The sequence below is a fragment of the Phoenix dactylifera genome, chromosome 7, assembly GCF_051530095.1.
Source record: "Phoenix dactylifera cultivar Ajwa chromosome 7, Ajwa_hap1_PhDact_Kaust_v1.1, whole genome shotgun sequence".
In the NCBI taxonomy this organism is placed as follows: domain Eukaryota; kingdom Viridiplantae; phylum Streptophyta; class Magnoliopsida; order Arecales; family Arecaceae; genus Phoenix; species Phoenix dactylifera.
This window is the reverse complement of record NC_143196.1, coordinates 21494888-21514131: the sequence shown is the minus strand read 5'-3', so window position 1 is coordinate 21514131 and position 19244 is coordinate 21494888. Positions and strand designations below refer to the sequence as shown.

Here is a 19244-nt window from a genome sequence, read left to right as displayed (position 1 = left end):
CAAGTTACTATGGAGTTTTATTGAGGACAAATATGCTAGCTAATTTGAGTGATTTTTATCAATTATTGAGGAAAATGACTCAAGATGCAATATATAACATGATACATCTATTACTATTATAATGAGAAAGCCCTGTTGTCGCCTATGTATTAGATTTGTGGACCTTCCACATCTTGCATAAATCTTGCATAAAAGGAGCACGATTTAGATAGGGAACTAATCTGGGAGTTCACTGTTTACTGAATTTCAAAGCCTAATCTTATCGTGTAGTGCCAATTCAGCATCAGACCCTCGCCATATTTCCAATTTTTAAAGACACTCTCATTGTGTAGCATTTGCATAGCATGTGCTAGATTTCTAGTAGGTATGTATCCTTTTTTTTTTTTGCGCTAATAAACCAAGCAACTAAATCTATAGGACAAAGATTAAATTTCTCTGGTATTTTTAGGATCTTGATAAGAATAAATTTCTCATAGATTTGATTCTAAGATGAAGAAAATCACAAGCATTAATACTTGCAATGCTCCCAAGAAGAGCACCTAAAATTGTTTGTATCATTTGTCATTTAAGGTTTTATTTAATAAGTTTGTTTTAGGCCGAATCCCATGGTATCTTCATGGAACAACTTTTCAAGATGGGTTAAAAAAAAAAAACAAGAAGCTAGCTAATATAATTTATTTGGCATCCTTCAGGCAGGTAGGTCCCAAATTCCTGGCTAGAGCTGATCAAAATCCGAGCCGGGCTGGGCTCGGACCGGGCTCTACAGTAGAAATTAGGCCCGATGGCTATGCCTAGGCCCGGCCCGGCCCGACTGTCGGGCTTAAATTTTTATCCAGGCCCGATCCGATTTTATAAATCTGGTTCTAGGCCCGTCTAGCCCGACCCGATCCGATAGGTCTGATCCGACATGTCCGATTTTTTTTGTTTGGAATCTGGAAATGGGCCAGAATGACCCGATCAGGCTCGGTCTGATTTTTTTGATCGGGCTGCTTTTCTTACCTAGGCTCGACCCATGGACCTTTTTTTAATGTCCAAGTCCAAAAAATTTCGAGCCTGGTTGGACGGGCTGGACGACCAGAGGGCCCGTGATCAGCTGTATTCCCAGCGAATATTGAGATGTAACGAGGTGCGCCTCCGAGCCGTTACATCGGCCGTTCTTGATACCATTGTTCTTTGGCGATAGGCATCCCCAACGCCAGCCGCAGCCCCACTTCCCTGCAATTCCGATGGCCCCTCTCGCCCCAAAGACCGGGGATCCGATCTTCGCCAACGTCGAACGCGTCGTGAGAAACCAAAACCCTAACCCTGTTCCTCCCAGTTCCTATTCGCATGCTACCCTTTTCAACCACTTGTTTTCGTACTAATTTTTCTTTTCCTAGGCAGAACGCGGAGCTGTTCACCCTCACATATGGGGCGATCGTACGGCAGCTCCTCGCTGATCTGGAGGAGGTGGAGGAGGTTAACAAGCAGCTCGATCAGATGTACCCTTCTCCTCATTTAATTGTTCGATTGATATATGTTTCCCTCAAAAATCTTTCTTTCTTATTCCTCTGTAATTTTTTTTGATCGTCTCATGATTTGAAGCTGGATAGTTAAATTAACTTCACGGTTTCATGAATTTATACCTGTAGTGAATTAATTTATAGTGTTACATTGTGGGGCACTGCGAGGTGTACTGAATCTAGAGCTAATACTCTATGGACTTATTCATATGGAGGAGGAGCTGCCTTTATGGTTGATTCTGGCTGGAGGAAGGAATCGATTTTTTTTTTTTATGTTGAATGACTCAGGATGGTAATGTGATAACAGTCCCCATTTTTTTCTCTCATGATTTTCGCTGCTATTGTGTAGTTATGAGGAAGGATACTTAAAATTCGTTTACAACATAATCCTTACGAAGTTTCAAAGCTTCAAGGTCCAACATTTTCAACTGAGTTGTCTGGCACTTTTATTGAACTAGGAGTTAAATCGCAGTCTCAGTGACTGGTCCCATCTATTCAGATTAATGAGTGGATGAAGCGGTCAGCCCAACCTTAATGAGACTGGAATCATGAAATTCAATTGGCCTTCTGATTCTCTTGATGCTCCTATTAATGGAGAGATTAAATTAAGGATCCACCAATTACTATTACGGCATGATTAGAAGTTTGAGACTTTTAAAATATTAACTATCATATTTACTTTATGATTCCTTGTCTTATTTCAGAAAATTGGAACATTTATTTAGAACCATAATGAGGATTTCTCCGTTTCTCATGGATCATATTCATAATCAAATCCTATGAGAAATTGCTTTTTTGGTATCTTGGCAAATATGCCTTTGTAGACCTATTGAGTACCATCTACTTCCTCCTCCACTTGCTCTCTCTTTCCTTCTCCTTCTCCGGCTTCGGCAACGGGTCTCATTTCCGTTGCCGGAACCGTTTGGTTTGGGACGGTTCTGCCAACCTTGGTACAAAGAAATAAATACATAACCAAAGAGGAAGAATTCAAAGGTAAAATAAGGCTAAGATGTCATGGATGGCAAAGATTTCATGGACAGAAAGGATTCAAGTGAGGCTGGCATGAGGTATGCTGGCCAGTGGCCAAAACTGCACTTGTGGTGCCATGTTGTGCCCTGCTAACACCTGCCATGCCATGACAAAACAAAACAGAGGACCTTAGGCTTGGTACGGAGTGGTACTGAGCCTTATTGACTGGTAACAAGTCATCATGAGTTGATATCATAGACACACACACTGTTTGCATGATACCATGAAAGTAAGCTATTAAAGAGGGGTTGCAACAGACAACAAAATGCACAATTAAAGTTGAGTATAGTAACTGAGGGTCTTCAGTGAGCATCGATCTTCATGATTGCATCTTTGTAGAGGTTCAGAGTTTATTTTTAATCTGATCAAAAATTAAGGGCGAGAGTTTCAATTGAGCTTGTGATTATATGTAGGAGCAATTTCTCAAACCCATAAAAATAATTGAATCTTGGAGTCTCTTTTTTATGAGAAAAGAAGAGAGAAAGAAAAAAGATGATGGAATTTGTTAATCAATTTTAACATCTCTTTTTAGGCAAATGGCATTTCATCTGTTTGGCATGTGGAAATAAATTGGACAAACATATATTAGTTGAATCACCGTAAAATCAAGGATTCAAGCTCATCAAACTTTTCATCCATCTGCTCTAATGTCTTGGCAAGTTGCACTTTTTATCGACCCATTAACATATCAATTGATACAGCCTAGTGGTTCATCATGTTATTCGAGCTTGTTGCTGCATTATCAACATCTAGAAAATGTTCTATACTTATGTCCTATGACATCATATTTGGGACCTTCCCTACCACTTGTTGAGAACTGATATTGACGAGCCTTAGAAGGATGATATATCTGTTTATTAGGTTAGATCAAAGAATTTTCATGAATGGGTGCTCTCATTGAGTCCATGCCAATGTAAGGGCAATTCTAAGCCCAGATCACTGAATAAGCATGGAATCCACCATGCCTCAGAAAAGAGAGAGGAATTTATAAAGATAACATGGATTTCATTTTATTGTGCTAACATTTTGGGAATCACCTTTTCCTATACATATATAGCCACTAAACGTTAAGTAGCATAGACTTATTCTGGATCATTTACTTAACTAACTAATTTTAAAACTTAAATTACATGACTTTAGAAATAAAAAATTGACAGATATGTTCCTAATCCTTTCTTAGCATTTTAATGCAATGATTGGTTGATTAGAATAAGTATGCTTCTTACATCCACCTCACCCAAAATATTTTATCAATAAATGTCAGAATCATAACATTAGTTGAAATGAAATCAAGATTATCAAATTGTGGCATTCGTTTGTTTTTTTTTTAAAAAAAAAAGATTAACAAACAAATTAAGAATTGAGGCCTTAACAATAAGACTTCTGAAAAATGGACTACATTAGTCTAAGAGCGAACAAGTAAAAGAAAAGAAAGTTGAAGGGTGAGGCAAATATGATGTTTAACAAGTAAAGGTTTCGGAAAATTTCAACACCTTTGATCTAATTCTTGGTCAATATTTGCTGAATGACTGGTCTGGATCCCTTAATTAGCAAGATCAGGAATAGGCTACAAGGCTCGGTCCATCATTAGCATGGTCCATCGTTACATGTTTATTAAAACTGTGCATTAATAATAAATATCAGCAGGATTTCTTTCAAATCACAACGTCATAACTTTCGAATCAAATTCTCATCAAACATACACTTCTATGACTTAGTCAAGAAAGTTAGAATCAAGTATACCAAAAATATATGGAAGAGGAAGAGAAAATGAAACTCCCTCAAACATACATGATGATGTATTTTATTATTTATGAGAAACAGATATCATTTGTCCTGGCATGCTTTGGACATTAGTAGGTTTCCACTGGTCCCCACGGAACTCATTTTTGTTGCACTGTAAACATATCCCTACTTTCTCGTGCATTGTTGCGCTTTTCGCTAGCAATATATTGTGAGGTGAGGTCATACACAGAGGAATTGGATGCGAATTCACAGGGGCAATACATTCTGCGAAGCGCTGCCTTGCATATAGACATCTTTTTGTAGATTGGTAAGATAGCATTTGGTATTAAACCATACAAGCCTATACAGATGCGTTGACAAGGAGATAAAAAAAATGTAGGAAGAAGTCATCAATTAACAGGTCTAGGTACACCTTCCTCTCAATGCTCAATATGTATCTTTTTCACACATATCTCTATATAAACAAAACCTCCATTTCTATGTGTTCTACTCCCCACCCCCCAACACACACACATAAAAAATGTGGATCATTTGAAATCTAGCCTTGTATATTCCCTCAAATTTATTATGATAGACATATTTATCTTAAGCAATTTTCCTATTTTGACCATGTGATAGTTGACTATTAATCCATGCTTGTTTTCCTTAATATTTCTACCGACATAATTTTATTTTTCATGGGCTTTATACACTGTAGTCATTGTTCTATTGCATCAGGCATCGTACTGTACATGTTTTCAGATTTAATGAAAGGTTGTCGAGAACAAAACCTTAGGTCTAGTAACATGTGACCGAATGATTCAAAATTCCACTGAGTAGATCAAAGTTGAATGTACTATCTCTTGTCTGCCTGGTTTTGTCCATACCTAAGAACTGACTTCATAAACTTTTCATTTTCGTGAATATTATTTGAATAGTGAACTAGTTTTTCCTCAACATATGCTAGATTTTGCGTCTTTTTTTTTACGTCATAAAAACACATGTAGTGTATACTGTATACAAAGAATGTAAAGATATTATTTATATGGTGGCAAATGGCTCATACACAATTAAATTTGATATGCAAAAATTAGAGGGTATTTTGGTAATAACTAATTTGTTGTGTGCTTGTCCAGACGTATCTAGTGCATATCTTAAAGGTCTCTTTAGTTCCCCATGGAAAATGTCAGGAAAAGCCAATTTTCTAACTTTTTGTCTGATCAGAAGTCAGAAAATATTAGAATAGTGAGATGAATTTCTAAATTTCTGGAAATATGAGGCTATTTCCACCTTAACCATTTGGAAAATGGAAAGTTCACTTTTCCTTGTCTCCACCAAAGAACATCCCCTTATGCCTCTCCGCTTGCTATCCTATCCATGTGGTAATTCTTGAGCTCTCTCCCATTCTCCTCCTCCTCCTCCTCCTGCTGCTGCTGCTCCTTTTTCCCTCACTCACTCATCACTTACTATTGTTCATCACTAGATGTCCCTGCACCATTTACCACCATCAATGGCTACTGAAGGCAGCCTTCACCACTCTCTTTCTCCCTGCTTCCCCCCAATTTATCAGTCCAGCTGTTGATGATAATCAAAGGCAGTAGATCATGATTGATTGAAATCCCTGAATGATTTTCCATTTCTAGAGAATCGAATGGCTGTAAAAATGGAACTTCTTCCTTTATCTGGAGGATACATTTATTCCTTTTCTGTTACCGTAAGTTCGTATCAACTTAGCAGGGCCGAGACAACTTAAACATCCTTCAGCTTTTTCTTACTCTATTTGGATGAAAACAAATTGCGCTTCAGTTATTCTAGTTGCAATATTCCATAACTCCATATGACTGCGTATGTGTATTATCAATGCTCCTCTGTGTATGACTATGTATCTGATTGAATACTGAAATGCAATTCCACTGATCTGACTCTCTTAATGTTTGTAGCTGTACTGCATGTTTGACTGCATGCCATTTGAGTTGGTCTCCCATGGCAAACTGTTACTTTGTTCTCATATCTTATTGCATATTTTACAGGGGTTATAATATTGGAGTTCGATTGATTGATGAATTTCTAGCCAAGTCCAATGTATCCAGATGTGTTGACTTCAAGGAAACAGCTGATATAATTGCAAAGGTGTTTTTCAGATTAACTATCTTGATATGTGTTTGAAGATTTGCACATATACGGTTATTTGAATTTGCAATTGAACACACTCAGTCGACATTTCCATTTGATTTGAGCATGATCTCTCTCTGTCTCTCTCTGTATCTCTCTCTCTATAAGCTGGTTTTTGCTCATCTGTAGACATACATTATAGAATTTGGTTACATGAACCATTTTTTGGTTTAGTTTGCATCTCTCATTTATGTAGAAGTATTTCGTTTTTATAAGTGAGTTGCTTGAGTTATTGCTCCCATCATGTTAGTGTAGATTTCGCTTCTCTTCACTCTATCTCTTGCATAAAATCAAACTAATAATTCTTCACTGGTTCCTGATCTGGAAGCTTCCTATCCTATTTTGTAGAAGATTTCATGATCTCCATCATACATTTGGTTCATTTAAGTATGCTAATCTCATTGGTTCCCACTAATTACTCGCTGCTGATTTGACCACTCTTGTATCTATAATTTATGCTCAGCACAGTGACAGTTGCGATCAGCTCAAGGCTTTTGGTTGGCTTTATGATAGTTTTTCACACTGATGCATTGATGGTCTTGTCACCAGAACTTTGGTGATGCTTATTCTGCTTGTAAGATTTGCATACTCCATAACTTCTTCAATCTTCACCATCCATGATTGTTTTTATAGTTTGACACTTATATTCTCCGAGACATATCCTCATCATCTGTGATAATTGCACCCACAGCTTCACTAGAATCATTATTTGGGCCTTAGGTAACTTCTTCTCAAATCTCTTGTAGTTCATAAATAGTGCTTAACAGTAAAACAATCATAGATCCATTAATTCGCAATAAATCATTAGTTTCATAATATCGTATGTTTGATTCTTAATTTTAAGAAAACATGATATCATCAATATTTAATACTATTTTTATATTTTCACAATACCAAAAAATAAGTAAAAATTTGAAAATTAGTAAGGAGTATAAGACTTACCTCTTTCATCTTAGACCATCAAACTTCATTAGGCAATTTAGTTAATCTTATTAAATACATTAAAAGCGAGATTAATTTCTATTCGAATTAAAATAATAAAGAAAGGAGATGGTTGGTCGGGTGACAGTCTTCGGCGGTTCTAGTTGCGTCAGACCTGATCGATTCAATCAATAAATCATAAGGCATGGACTCGATCAAGGCTAAGGTTAATCAATATGGTCCATTAATGAAAGTTTCAAGGACACTTAACAGGGCCAGGCTGATCGATCTAGTAGGCAACTCGGGCACCAGGGCAGATTAGGGCCCTTTACAGGGGTCAACTCGGGTTCATAGATAGGTCGACAGGATCCGATACTGGGTTTCTTAGATCTTCTAGAGAGAAAGTAGAGAGAGAAAGTGGAGAAAGGAGAGAGAAAATAGAGATAAAAAGTGGATAGGAGAGAGAAGGTGGAGAGAGAGATGGCTCTCTCTCTCTTTCCTCTTCTTTTTTCTTTCTTCTTTCTTTCTTCTTTCTTGGAAGCAAGTGGGTGGCTCAAGGTGGCTGCCGCGGTCGAGGTCCAGTAGGTGATAGTCGGAGGCGGTGGAGGGCAATGTTGGGCAGGGTGGCAACGGCCGGCCGGCAACAATCAACCCCAAAACAGTGTCGAATAGGGGGCAAGGGCTCGGTCGATCTCGGATCCCAATCTGCTCGTCGGCGATTGGGAGGTCCGGCTTTGGCCAGGGGCCGATGTAGGGAAGGGCTAAGGCCCTCGACGAGGGATGCTGGTGACGGTGGTGGTCGGAAGAAGTGAGCTGAAACAGAGCTCCCCTGTGCCGGAAGGATTCTGGCAATTTGTCGGCTCTAATCCAAGGGAATGAAAGCCAAAGCACTAAGAAAGAAAAAGGAAATGAAGAACTCATACCTCGGTCTGGCGAGGCTTTTCAACGGCTCTTTTTGGCCAGGAAACGAGGAAGAAGGCTCGGAGAAGAAGCTTGGAATCGGCAACTATTCTTGACAATTTTCGGTGGAGGAAATCCAAGGAGGAGGGAGGTTAAATAGGCGAAGTCTTCGAGTCCTAGATATACTCAGATTGCCCTAGGAGTCCTCGATTTTCGCCGGATTCGGAGGAGGAAGAAGACTTCTATCGGAGTCTTCTTCTCTGCTGCTTTGTGCCACAGGGCACAATGTGGCTTTGGGATCGGAGTCTTCAGGCCGGCCCACAGGCCCAAGGCAAGTTCGGGCCGGTCATTGGACCGGGCCCTCACACATATTATCTCCTAAAGTTGCTGGAGCATGGACATTTCTACTTGACAAATAAAGCCTATGCTTTTCTTTTTGCTTCACTTTCCCATTTACACTGTTGAGTACAAGTTAACCTTTTCTTTTCTTTTTGCTTCACTTGACAAATAAACTACTTTTCTTTTAGGAATTAGAATGGGTGGAAGCCAGGCCAAATGCTAGAGTGACTGGTGTGTGATAATACTTAGTTGGCGATACCTTCATATTTGGATCCTATTCTTTCTTTCTAAATGATTACTTAGCAGGTCAAGTTCTTGTTAGGTAATCCACTGGTTGTTCAGCGTCATTCTTGTGGTGATAAGATTTGTTAGGGCTATTACCCCCCCTGATGAAGCATTTGGTTTTTTGGTGTCACGTGAGTTGTCTTCAGGTTATTTTGGTTCTGATTTATTTGAACGTTGCTTCATCTTTGTGCATTTGGTTCATTGTTGTTGTGGACTATATCTTGTTTGATTTTGCCTCCTGAAGGGCTGAGGTTTGCATTCTGATGAATGAGCCAACAATTTTCGGTTAGCTATTATGGTATAGAAAACAAAAATAATTGATAATTCTTGATTGTGCTGAGGTTAAAAATAGTTGCATCATCCTTCCTACCAATAATATGCTCAGACTCATTAATGAGGTGAATAGCATATGGCTTTGATTGGCTTGTATGTAAGAATAAGTTGACTATGAATATAGATGGTTCAGATGGAGCTATACAATGAATTTTCGTTGAAGCCTTATTAGCCTATCTTACATTTTCTTTTTGGCTTTGTGCTTGAAATATGTTTCTTTCACAGACATGCAGTCTTAGTTCAATACTAGTCTCCCGCAACATTTTGTGAATACGTTATTTGTTACAGGCCTAATAGTGCTCCTGAAACAGGTTGGTTTCAAAATGTTCTTAGGGGTGACTGCTACTGTGACCAACTGGAATGCTGAGGGGACAACTTGCAGCCTCGTTTTGGAGGATAATCCCTTGGTAGACTTTGTGGAACTTCCTGATACATGCCAAGGTCTTCACTACTGTAACATCTTGAGTGGGGTTCTAAGAGGTGCATTGGAGATGGTTGGTTTCTTACTTTTAATTAGCTTCCCTTTTTTATTCCAGCTTGTCACAGCATCTCAGCTTCTATCTTACTTTTCTTGTTTAACACACATCATGTTTTTGTTGTCAGAAGTTTTTTTTTCTTTTTATGGTACAAAGGGTGCTGAGTGCTTTAGAAGCCTGTTTCCACTATACCAGATGCTGGTGCTTTCACCCCATCTTAAGATTGGTATCTACTATCTATCGGTAGTGCTATTCTGTTGAAGTTAACTACTGAAAGTCAATAAGAAATTCATTATTCAGACAGTAAGCAGGTAGAGCTATTAACGGGCCGAGCTGCTCGGGCTCGGGTTGGGCCCGGCTCGGTAAAAGTCCGGCTTGAGCTCGGCTCGTTAGTCAAACAAGCCCGAGCCCGAGCCCAAAATGAGGCCCGTTTAAATCTGAGCCCGAGCTCGAGCTCGAGCCCGAGTAGCTCACGAGCCCAAATGAGGGCTCAGTCCAATTAACAATTTAATTGGGTCCCAATTAAACTTGGACTCAACCCAATTAAATTTTATTTGGCTTAATCAATTTAAATCCCAATCTGATTGAACCCAGTTGGATTTAAATCAGACCCAACCCGAGCTAACCCAAATCCATTTAATTTCTTTTAATCAGATTGGATTGGTTCGGGTTCGGACTTAACCCGTTAATTCGAACCCAACCCGTTAACCCATTCCCTCCTGCTCTTTCTTTTTCTTTTCTTCTCCTTTTTTCTCGGTTTCTCCAGAACCTTCCAGCGAGGCCCCTTCTTTCTTCTCCCTTTCTCCCCCTTTCTTTTCCTCTCTTTCCCGACTCATCCTTCCCGTTCTAACGCGGCAGAGGAGGGGAGGAGAAGTCCTCCTCCATCGGCGAATTAGGGGAGGAGTCCCTCGCATGGGAGGGTCGGGCCACGGCCAGTGGCGCCCGCGGTCGAGCCTGCACCTACGGCCGTGCCTGTGGCCGACGCCCTTGTCGGCGGTGCTCGCGGCCGAAGCTGGCCGCCGCCGCACGCGACGACGAACCGGTGAGTCCTCTTTTCTTTTTTCTTTCTTTCTTTCCTTCTTTCTTCTCTTCTTCTTCTTTTCTTTCTTTCTTTCCTTCCTTCGTTCTTCTCTCCGACGACGAACTAAGCTCGGGGATGGGGATGGGGATGGGGCAGGCTCGGGCTCGGGCTCGCGCATGGGTTCGGGCTCGGGCAAACGAGCTTTACGAGCTTAAGCCCGAGCCTTTGCTATGCTAAGCAATCCTGAGCTCGAGCCCAATATAGAGCTCGGTACCGAGCCCGAGCCCGAGCCCGAAATTTTGTGAAACGAGCCAAGCCAAGCCGAGCTCGGGCTCGGCTCGGCTCGGCTCGTTAACAGCCCTAAAGCAGGTTCCTTTAGGATGGAGTGTAAAATCTATCTAGATAAAGTAACTTATTTTGCATATTAATTGGTATCTTGATAATGCAGTTCAAATACAATTTTAGCAACTATATTCTCTGAAGGGAAAGTGTTCCTCATTTGATGAATAGGCAATACATATCATCTCTCTTTAGCTAGCATTATTTCATACGATGAGTATGCCAGGATATTTCTAAGATTGATGAAGATTATATGGGTTTGCCAATAGGTAGCAGTTTGATAATACAACTCAAATTTTTGTCATCATTATGTTTAATGTCAAGAGCATAATCGGTTTGCTTTCTTATATATCCCTACAGACAGTAGATGTGTATACCTTTCTAGAAGAGGTCATCCCTTTCTTTATCCCTGTATTCTCTGTATCTTTCCAAGAATTGAAGAGGGAAGGTCTTGGTAATTTCCCCTTGGATGACTACAGTATGTCAAATTGTGAAGTGGAGATTAGACATTTGCTCTCCAAATTTTAGTTCAGCTGCTGAGACTTGCAAAATTTTACTTAAGACATAAAATACTTCACATGGTTACAATTACTGCTTGCCCAAGATTATTATCATTACATGAATGTATCATGAATTGTATAACGTTATATGGTTCTGTATGCACTCTATTTTGTTTGTTGTTTAGAGTGATCTGCTGCTGTTGATTTAGGTGTCAATGAAGACTGAAGTCACCTGGGTTCGGGATATGCTACATGGTGATGATGCATATGAGCTGCAAGTAAAACTTGTAAAGCAAGTTCCAGAGGAGTACCCATACAAAGATGATGACTAACTTGATACTGTGCAACCACAAGTTCTTTTGGTTCTCTTAATAATCATCTATATTTGTACTTGTGATATTAGTTCTGCCAACTTCTTTGAAGACGTTTCCCTTTAACATGATATAGAAAGAAATGGTTTGATGTTATTCTTTGCTCATTTCTCGAACATTTTATAGTTAATTCTAGGTCAAGCCCCATTACCCCTTTAATTTATAAAGCCAGTTTGTTCTCCAAAGCTCCACTCATTTGAGCTCATTAGCAACTATTCTTTTTATCTCACAGATGGGAGTGATAGATCAAATTAATTAAGCTGGGTTAATAGCATGATACCAAAATTAGTGCATATTATGTTAGTAGTTGTGTGCACATACTGCCAAAACTAGTGTACATTAAGCCAATTTTACTGTATTTTGTGTTTGAACTACTACATATATAGCTTGCATTAGTGCATATAGTGATAGAACAATATGCAAGAACTATTTGGAGTTTTTTCAAGAAATTGAAAATTATATTTCGGTAATCTGAAAAACAGAAGCTTTTTACAATTCCAAAAAAGATAGAGATTACGATCCTAAAAAAATATTATAAAATCACATATTTTGGTGGTATTTAGTATGTCCATTAATAGGATGAAAAAAAGTGGATGACTTTCAATAGTATATTTTGATGTTATTTTGATGTGAGCATGAAAACTTATTAAATTTTAGTTTTATAAATATTTCAAGATATTACAAAACATGATCAACTTTACAGAACATGTTCAATTGTTCGGATTTTCAAATTATATTCATATTATGTTTTTCGGCAATATCGTAATTACTAGTATTTATTTGTTCATTTGCTTGATTCATAGCTTAGGGAAATCAAAATCATTTAATTTATGAGTTTTAGGTATTTTAAGTGATACAGATTATGACAAATGATGTGATACTTTGAGTTGGATGGCTATTATAGATTTTTTTTAAAATATTTAATACTAATATTAATTCTAGCTATTTTCTAGCAAACCATAGACCTAAGCATGCTATTATGTTGTTAAAATTTTTGTATCCACTTAATACACAGGTGGTGGACCTGTATACATGATATTTTATGAGTTTTGCATGAAAATTAACAGTCATTTTTTCACATATTTTCATCTGTTTGACCACAACAACCTCAACCATGGGCATGACCACTTTACATATGATCAACCAGGGAGCCCTATTTTTTGCAAGAAGGCTATAATAAGAATTGAGAAGAAATTTAAGGTCGATTGACACTAACTCTAGAACACATAATGCAATAGCCTTGTTTTCATGAGTTCACATGCTTGTCCATATAATAAATTAATTAAAATAAACATGTTTTGCACTTTGCTTTAAGATATGCCACTTAAAATATATAAGCTTTTAGTGTCAACTAGTGTAGTTGAGGATAGTCCCAACAACCTAGATTCAAGTCCCACCCCCATCCTGTTTTGGCTAGGTTTTCTCCCGTGCTAGTTCTTAAAAAAAGATTTTGATTGCTAATGTCGATTTACCCCAGGGCAGAATTAACAGTGATTCTCGTATTGGTTCTAATAGTTTTGAGATAGAGAGAGGGCTAAGAAATAATGATAGTGGTAGTTAAGGCCGCAAGTGGATTGTATTGAAGAAACATGGATATCGATCACTAAGTGACATGATTTGAAGATAATTTTTATTTTAGTAATAAATGCTACGTAGTTAACCATCAATTTTTATCGTTAAAGATAATTTATATATGATTAATTCAGATCGCATTGGTAGTAATTTTTACATGTTTGGTTGTTTTGTTGTCTTGTATAATCTATTTAGTATGTACATAACCAAATTTTATATTTATTAAATAAAATACTTCTTCTTTGTTTATGTTTGGGTTATTCCTAAACCAATATAAATGGAAAATGCAATGAACTAATTAAATAAATTATAAATCCAATTTGCTTCAACTTGAATGGTAATGGATTATGGCTCCAATTTAAATTTCTATCCCGTTCAATAACAGATTGGACTTGGATTATGCCAAATATTGACCCAATCCGACAATATATGACCTTGGTGGTAATTACATATAATGGTTAGTGGAGTGAGAGAGGGTAGGAGAACACTGACCAGAGGGAAATATAGTATAACTATTTTTATGAGTAGAGTTATATGGCTTTAATTGGAGCAAATACATAGGTTGTTTCTTAAAAAATGATAGTTTTTCTTAGATTATATTTGCACTACAGTATTTTTATCATTTGAGCATGCCATGAATACAATCTTTTTCTACAACTTCTTCTTTGTTGCAACAATGATAGATATTAAATAATCAAAACATCTTGCTACATATATTACTACCTCATAAAAGTATTATTTTCTAGAAGAGATAACTTATTGGCTTTCGATGGAGCAAAATAGCTCGACCAGTTTTAATTGTATAGTGTTGTCTTCAAAATTCACTATGACCTAGCACATGTAATGCACATATTATTTTATCTTTAGTAAAAATAAAACTTGCATACATGAATAATAAATACTAGAAAAAAGACTCAAACCTTAGATCTTATGGTTAGCAACCATAAGGAGAAGGAAAAATGTACGGATAGAATGTGGGATAGGGAGAGGCAGTATAAAGAAATCCATAGGATGAGAAAAGTGGGGTGGGGGAATATAGATAGGCAGACATTGTCATGGATACATAATGATGCATAATAGGAGTTGGCATTATATAGTACTAGAATGTGGCATGTGTGATGCATATATTATTTTAATTTTTGATAAAAATAAAATTTATGTAAAGAAATAATAAATGCTGGAAGAATAACTCAAATCTTTGATCTTGTGGTTAAACATGAAAAATAAAGAGGTGGAAAAGAAGTTAGATGTGAAAAGGGGAGGGGGGGAACACGGATGATAAGACAAGCATCATGCACTAGCACATCATGGGAGTTTGTGTTACTATCAGCCACTGAGTGCAATATTACCTATTAACAATGTCAAACTAGAGCACTTTATGAAGCATGATACTAAAAATATTTATCATTATGAAAATACATCTAACAAGAATAGATAAATGACTACGACACTAAGAATGAGAATATATATCACCCTTTGCTATTTGAGTGGGGGGATGGAGGTTTGGTTTTGGTTGGAGTCCGCCCATGCGGGTGGATATAGGGTAGAAAAGTAGAGATCAGAACGTCCTAATAGAGAGAGAGAGAGAGAGACCAATGATGTTAATATATAATTCTAACATAAACTTCCATAGATCCTTCATATTAGTTATATCATCCGACTTCTCTAGGCATAGTCATCAAAGTATACAATTGAAAGAGAGAATTTTGTGTCTGCAACACTATTTTCTTTAATATTGGTGAATTTTTTTTATTAAACTTGAAATATCAATGCATGCAATTGCAAGGTGCTTGCTTGGACGGTACCATCCTTTTTTGCTTATACAAGAGAATGGAGATTAGATTCTGATTAGAATCAACCTTCAAGGGTGGGGTGGCTATAGGATAGAAAAGGACATGTCTTGAGTCGTCGTGCACGGTTGATCCAATACATGGCTACGATGCATTGATTATAAAGCATCCTCGAGCGGTATCTTAACTCCACACTTCTCCTTATTCAAGGTTCTTACTATAATAATATTCAAGGAGACTAATAATATTCAGGGGACTAGGAGAGTCCACCATTATGCCACTGCCTCCTTTGCGGCTTTGCCGTGAGAAATTATTAGGTAGATGGTTTTACTAGTTAGGATTATAGGCTACCTAATGATATCTCACCCCACCATCTATTCGGATAACAAACTCCATTCCATCCTCAACCCATCTCTAGTTAACCATTGTTAGATTTTTACATGCATGGCACATGTGACTAATAAAAAGTAATATATTTTGGCTGAAAAAAGGAACAAAAAGGAGAAATCGAAGGAACCCTAAACCCAATTGTTGCCTCTCCCCAGTCCACCACCGGACCTCAACTCCATCTTGTAGGCCTTCTCCCTCCTCAAAGCCAACCCCACCGCCTCGACTCCATTGCCGAACTTTGAGTTATATGCGAAGATTTAACATCATCCAATGTTAAGCATCCAGCCTTTTTGATAAGAGCAATAGGGTTCTCTCTTCTACCACTAAAAAGAAATGAGTTCCTATTTTTCAGTATATACCATAATAAAATAGAAGATAAAAGGTAAAACAGAATTCTTATCTCGAAATTCTGTTCTTAACCATTCATACGTAGGCTAGGCCCAGCTCAAGTGTTTGGAGATCTACAACTTGATTATGTTCTGCAAGTCATGTATTAAGCTTGTTGTACCTTGAAAACCATATACTATCCTCCATATCTTGCAACCTTTTGCTCTAGGATGTTGGATAAATATAGCAGTTAATTATCATGAGACTGTAAAAAGTTATTTGAATTGGTTTGCTTGAGCTTCCTCCTCCTAACAATTTCTAATGTGCTCATTTCAATAATAGAATTCATTTGAAATGATAAAAAAGAAAATTCATCAATATCTTGGCAATATTATAGTCAACAAGATGTACAAGATCATTGGTACAAACCTTTATAACCATGAGTCTAGCCAAATCTATTGTGTTTGCTTCTTTATTTGTTATTTGGTTTCTTTTCTTTAATTTTTGTTCACTTGTACATGACCCAAAATATGTTACACAACATGTGTGACAAATGTATACATGCACCTAGAATTAATGAGATATATTGTTCCTTTTTCTATATCCAAATAGTGGACCTTTATTGGTAGAATTTATTTACTCGTGACAAGATACTTTGCCATGATATAAACCTTGACTGTGGCTACAATATGCTTTTATTTTTTAAAAAAATTGGAACTATGGCTATGACTACAATTATCTATTCTGCTTCTGCTTTTTCTTATTTAATTGATATAATTGCTAACTTGTAATTTGATTCTTTCTTACTAGAAACTAAGCTATAATATTTATGATTAACACTACAGTGATAGAGAGATCTAGTTACACTCCTCAAGTGTTGGAGATGCTATTTCCCTTACCACTAATGGAGGTTCCATTTATATTGATAGTGATGGAGAAGTGGAGGCTACATCTCTCAACTCTTATGGAGATCAAGTGGATAAAATTGAGAAGTCTTCTGCTGTTATTTTAAAGTGTGATATGGCAAGTGAAGACTTATAAGGGCAGGTTGTGCATAGTAACGAGGTGGCCTACAAATTATACTGTGACTAACTTGCTTTTTAGTGTTGCAAGAGAGAAGCAATATTACTTCACCAAGATAAACAAACTTATGTAGGACTATTATTGCTCAAAGGAAGGACTGAAGGATCTTTGCCTAATGAGACAAATTACACTCAACCTGATACGAGAACTAATTGCAAAGCAATGATTCGTTTTACAACTGCTGAGCAAGGGTAATGGAAAATAACTAGGTTGGTTTCTGAATACAATCATGAGTTGGCTAAACCTGAGGAGAGGCATTTTTTAAGGTTTGCACAGTCTCTAACTTCTGAGAAAGCTGGTGTAATTGATTCAATGGTGAATATAGGAATCCAAACAATTAGTGCCTACTCCTATATGGTTGAAGAAGATGGTGGAGTTGAAAATGTGATGTTTTCAAAATATAATTGTTACAATTATGTCAATATTCAGAAAATGATGCATATTGATGTCGAAAACTCTAAGTCTAGTAAGCCATTTCAAGCATATGACAAATCAGGAGGGCATGTTTTATTAAGATGTGCAAGTTGATTAGAAGGCTAGATGTTCAACTTTTTTTGGAGGGACAGGAGATCTAGAATCAACTATAATTGTGTTGTCTCTAAAGGGTCGATTTTGATGATGCAAAATAATTGAGTCAAAAGTTGACTAATTTATTGCTTTGAGTTTAATCAATAAATTTTAGAAAGCAAAGAAGAAAATCTTTAGTTACTCTCAAGTAAATATCATCTATTTCAAGCTCCACATCAAGAAGCTGAACTCCAAAAGGCCATAAAAATATTTCTTGAAAGCTTAGATACAAATATAGAAGATTTCATTCTGAGCTACCTCAAGAGTCGACCTCAAGCTTGCAAACAGTCGACCCCAGCATATTATTGCTGACTGATATGCCTTCACGTGCCGACTCCAGCAGATTGCGAGTTGACACCAGAACAGTCTCAGAGGACAGACGGAAAGCCATGAAATTTATTATATTGATGAGTCAACCCATAAAGTACACGAGCCAACTTTAGTTTAACAAGAGTCGACCTTAGAAAAAAGCAAGTCGACGGCTAAATCATCACGATAAAAGACAAAGAACTAGAAAAATTATTGCATTGGTGAGTCAACCCATGAAATTCACGAGTTGACTCTAGTCAAACTAGAGTCGACCCCAAAACGACTACAGTGGAAAAATAGAAAGTAGTGAAACTTAGTACGTTGAAGAGTCGACCCCTGAAAGCAATAAGTCGATCCCAGTCATCTGATGAGTCAACCCCTGAACTGAGACATCCAACTCCACAAGTGCCACACACGAAAGATAAAGCGTAGCAAAAATAGAAGCAAGCTTGAGATAACCTTGAAGTTCATGAGTCGACTCCTAAAAATCTCAAGTCGACCTTAGAAAATGGCAAGTCAATCCTTCTGTGCCTGACAACAGTAATTCCTATTTTTTTATGAATCAGAACGACTGTTTTCATCTCACAATGACTTTAATACCTGTATAATAGCTAAAAACATGTTCCAACCATCTCTAAATATTATAAATGCATGGGAACACTAAAAAAAATAAGAGCTCAAGTATTACAAAAAAAAATCCACTAGAGCTAGAAAGAGAAAACAGAAAAAGAGATCTTGAAAGAGAATATCATTCAAGGTTTTCATTGTGAGCTGAAAGATCACATCTTCAACATCTAAGAAGTTGGTGAAGAGCCTTAAAGAGCATTCAAAGCAAACCAACAAAGTCAAGCTCCATTTATTATTTTGTATTCAGTATTTAGAAGTTGTACTTTATTATGCTTAAATTGTTCATACTTTACTGTAACAAGTTTCAAAGATTGAAACTTAGGAAAAAAGTCCATCTAAACTTATAATTAGATTGTGAATGTTTTAGTTGATTTCCTAAAAAGTCAACTGGGTTTATTGTGATCCCAAAAAACAAATGGTGTAGATTTTGGTTGATTTTCTAAAAAAATCAACTAGATCAATTGTAAACCCAGAAAGCAATCAGTTAAAGGTTTTAGTTGATTGCCTGAGAAAATCAATTGGATTTGGTTGTGAACCTAGAAAATAACTATGCTATAATCTAAGTTATAGACTATAGTAAAATTTCTAAGAAGCAAGTCTTGGAGATTGGATATTGGTACAGAATTGGCACTAAACTACTACAAATTCTGTGTGTTTGCATTGCCT

General features: G+C 37.2%; 1 protein-coding gene across 3 annotated transcripts; it reads left to right on the top strand.

The window, feature by feature from the left end:
* Positions 1-1122: 1122 nt before the first annotated feature.
* Positions 1123-12009, top strand: LOC103718383 (uncharacterized). Of its 3 annotated transcripts, XM_089924312.1 has the most exons (7): positions 1123-1283; positions 1384-1481; positions 6287-6386; positions 9518-9700; positions 9810-9908; positions 10541-10724; positions 11752-12009. In XM_089924312.1, exons 1-7 carry the CDS (start codon positions 1227-1229, stop codon positions 11766-11768), a joined length of 738 nt encoding a protein of 245 aa, XP_089780438.1. In that variant the 5' UTR covers positions 1123-1226; the 3' UTR covers positions 11769-12009. The 3 variants fall into 3 exon arrangements, with proteins under 3 accessions (XP_089780438.1, XP_026664780.4, XP_008805398.3); XM_026808979.4 differs by lacking the exon at positions 9810-9908; XM_008807176.6 differs by lacking the exons at positions 9810-9908; positions 10541-10724.
* Positions 12010-19244: the final 7235 nt, after the last annotated feature.